This window comes from Chaetura pelagica, unplaced genomic scaffold (assembly GCF_000747805.2).
Source record: "Chaetura pelagica isolate M959 unplaced genomic scaffold, ChaPel_1.0 scaffold493, whole genome shotgun sequence".
NCBI classification, from domain to species: Eukaryota; Metazoa; Chordata; class Aves; order Apodiformes; family Apodidae; genus Chaetura; species Chaetura pelagica.
In genome coordinates this window covers 259,810-262,896 of record NW_009952696.1, presented here as the reverse complement: position 1 = coordinate 262,896, position 3,087 = coordinate 259,810, and the positions used below count along the sequence as shown (strand labels likewise).

At 54.9% G+C, this 3,087-nt stretch overlaps 1 protein-coding gene across 1 annotated transcript in view; it reads left to right on the top strand.

The window, feature by feature from the left end:
* NOL4L (nucleolar protein 4-like) overlaps positions 1-3,087 on the top strand; it is an 89,550-nt gene that overhangs the window by 36,883 nt on the left and 49,580 nt on the right. The window contains exon 2 of the mRNA XM_009994005.1: positions 2,863-3,018. Coding sequence (XP_009992307.1) covers positions 2,863-3,018 — 156 coding nt within the window. The remainder of the gene's footprint in view (positions 1-2,862; positions 3,019-3,087) is intronic.

The window sequence follows — 3,087 nt, the reverse complement described above, 5'->3', positions numbered from 1 at the left end:
GGGAGACGTGGGGCTCTGGGGGCTCGTGAGGAGGAGGCAAGCGAAGAAACGTGGGACTGGAGGAGACGTGGAAAACAAAGGACACTGGGGAGGAAAGAGCTGATGGGGAACCTGGAGCAGAGGAGGTGAGAGGAGAGAGAGGAGCCAACAGTACTGGGAAAGTGGAGAGGAGGTGGGAGAATGGGGGTGAGACCTGTGGGATGAGGTACACAGGGATGGTGGGAGACCAGAAATCATGAAGGGGGAGAGAGAAACTAATGCCGGGCAAATGGAGGGAAAAGGAGGATGCCTGTTAGGTGGCAAAGGGACTTCTTCAGCACCTGAAATGCTGCCTGTTCCCAGGTGCTTCTGTCAAGACTGAGCTTTGCTCCTGAAATCTTTTACCCTTTTTTGGGGCAGGCAACTTCCAATAAAGCCCCAACATCAAGAGGAGGTGAAAGCATCCCTTATTCCCATCCTTCTTCCCAACCTAATTTTTATTGCTTTTTAAAGCTAAGGGGTTTTAAGCTGTTCTGAGATCTTACAGGCTCTGACTCATGCCTTGAATACTCGTGAGCAATACTGGGTGTGGAAGGAGGAACCAGAGGGGCACAGACCCCGCTGCAAGGTAGCCTATAGCACGTGTGTCCTCTTAAATCCTAGGTCAACATTTGGTTATATTGCCAGTTACAAACCTCTGTAATCCTAGAAGCACTGGGATTGATACAGCTTCTTACATCCAGTGGCTTTGATATCGCTTGCATCTCACCTGCTTCCCAGAGCTAGACAATCATCACGGGGAGAGCAGTCACAAGGCTGATGAGGGAGTGGAGAGCTGTGAGGAGTCAGGGGAGGGCAGCTGCAGGGAATGGGATGTCAAGGAGGCAGCTCCAGCATCCGGCATGCGGCTGGGTGGGGAGGCAGGCAGTGCTGGATGAGCAGAGGCTGTAGCAGTGCCCAGACCCTGAGGTTACCTTAACTGCATTCATTCTGAAAGTGAGGAGGAAAGGGGGAACCACTGGCTGTGCAAGGAGGAGGATATTAGATGGTTGGGATGGCCCTGGAAATAGTGATTTGTGTAGGGGGTTGGTTACAACCTTAATTTTGAGGGCTCTGCTTGTCGCATCTGACTGTGCTTTTCTCCTCATGCATTTTCCTTTGTCCTGTTTCTGTAATTATCCTCATTTCAACCCTGCTCGGAGGATTATTGGTCAGTAGGAAGCCTCCTAATGCCCGCTTCTCCTTGGCAGGGGAATACCCATGTCCTCGATTGAAGTGAAACTCCCTGAACGGTGCCAGAAGAAATTAGCTCTGTATTCCTCAAAGCCGCTCCCTCGGGCAAAGTTTCCCGACCCCCACCACAGCAGCCCTGCCACCCTGCCCCTTGTGTTCGTTCTCAATATTCCCTTTGTTACAGCCACCTTTATATACAGCTCCCAGCTCCCCGGGGGAGACAGAGGTGGGTTGTGTTGGAAAATCCTCGTGCCCGTGTCCCGGGGGAGCACAGCAACCCACCCCACTGCAGTCTCTGTTCTGAAATTGGGGTGAGGAGCCAACTTTAATAGGCAGCACTTTACATTAGAAGACTGTTTCCCCAGTCTTCAGCAGAAGGCAGTCCCTCTAAATGATTGATTTTTGAGAGTCCCTTGACTGGTGGCTTTAGAGCAGCATTTATTCAATCTATAGACCATACAGATCTCCCAGCCACCAGTGAGTGAAGGCTGGGAGATGGGGTGTTCCCCTGCCACACAGAGCTCTGCCCGCCTCTGCCTGCGCCCACGGGTCCCTGAGTGCACCTGAAAAAGAGAGTTTGCAAGTCATGTAGGTGTGCAGGTCGTGGCTCACCAGCCTGGTGTGAACCACTGCATCCAGGCATACCTTTTGGGAAGGCAGGCCTGGGAGGGACATACGGTGGGGTATATGTATGGAGATATATATATAGTATCTGTATTTATGTAGAAAAGGAGCTGTCTATGCAATAATGGCATTTTTTCAAGGAAGAAGCTGAGTGACCTCCTGGAGCCTGGCCCTTTTTAGGTACCCCAGCCACGAGAGCAGCCACCAGCCATCTCCATGCACACTCCGTGCTCGGGTGCTTTGTGCCGGACTCCGCCGGCAGCTGCGGGTCCCGACGGGCCCTTCCCGCAGCACATCCCACCCGCAGGGCCTGACACGGGCGGTGCCAGCAGGCTCAGAGGAGCACAGCTCCCCACACTTCCCACTCCTGCCAGCCTGTCCCCACTGCTGCGTGGCAGAACGGCTGCCTCCTGCTCTCCAGCACACCCGAGCACACAAAGAGCTGTGCTGCGGCTGCCAGCGCTCAGCTGCTCTGCCTGTGCGGGAGAGGGAGGGTGTCTCGGAAAGGTCAGTGCGGGAAGGAGGGCAATTCTGTCTCCTTCCTTTAGGGGCCGTATCCTGGCATCACAGTGAAACCTTGTCCTGCCAGCTGGTCTGTGTCCGTGGGGACTGCAGTCAGTGACAGTGCCCCATGTTGTAGGGCTTCCCAGGAAGGTTTAGTACCATGTGCAGGTCCAGAGAGCCTCCTTTGCCTCTTCCCCACCCAGCCAGATCATCCCAAATTATGAAAATTGAATTTCTCGATTGGTTGTGACTCCACTCTGGACTCTTTCCTTGTTTTTTTGTCCATGGCCCAGTTTCACTGGCAGCTTTAGCAGCACAGCAGCAGCAGCCCCCACTGCCCTGGCTACAGCAGGATCCTCCCTGGAGCACTGCTTAATTTATCCCCCACATCCCCCGTGCCCAAGGCAGCCCGGGGCTGGAGCACCGTGACTCTGCCCCCTCCAACTGCATTAGCCCCGGGCCAATCTCGTCACCCCTGTCACCCATCCCTGACACTAACTCAACTTGCCTGCACTGTTGTAGGGGGCAGATGGACTGTCGGAGCCCGAGGGCATCTCTCTGAAACGCGTGGCTGTGGTGGAAGATTTCTTTGACATCATCTACTCGATGCATGTGGAGAGCTCGTCGGAGCCGGGCAAAGCACCCAAACATGCCGGGCAGAAGAAAACCTACCGAGCGGTGAGGCTGCCCCTCGGGGTGCCCCGGGCGGGGGCAGCGGGAGAGAGGGAGGAGGGTCCTGTTTGTGCG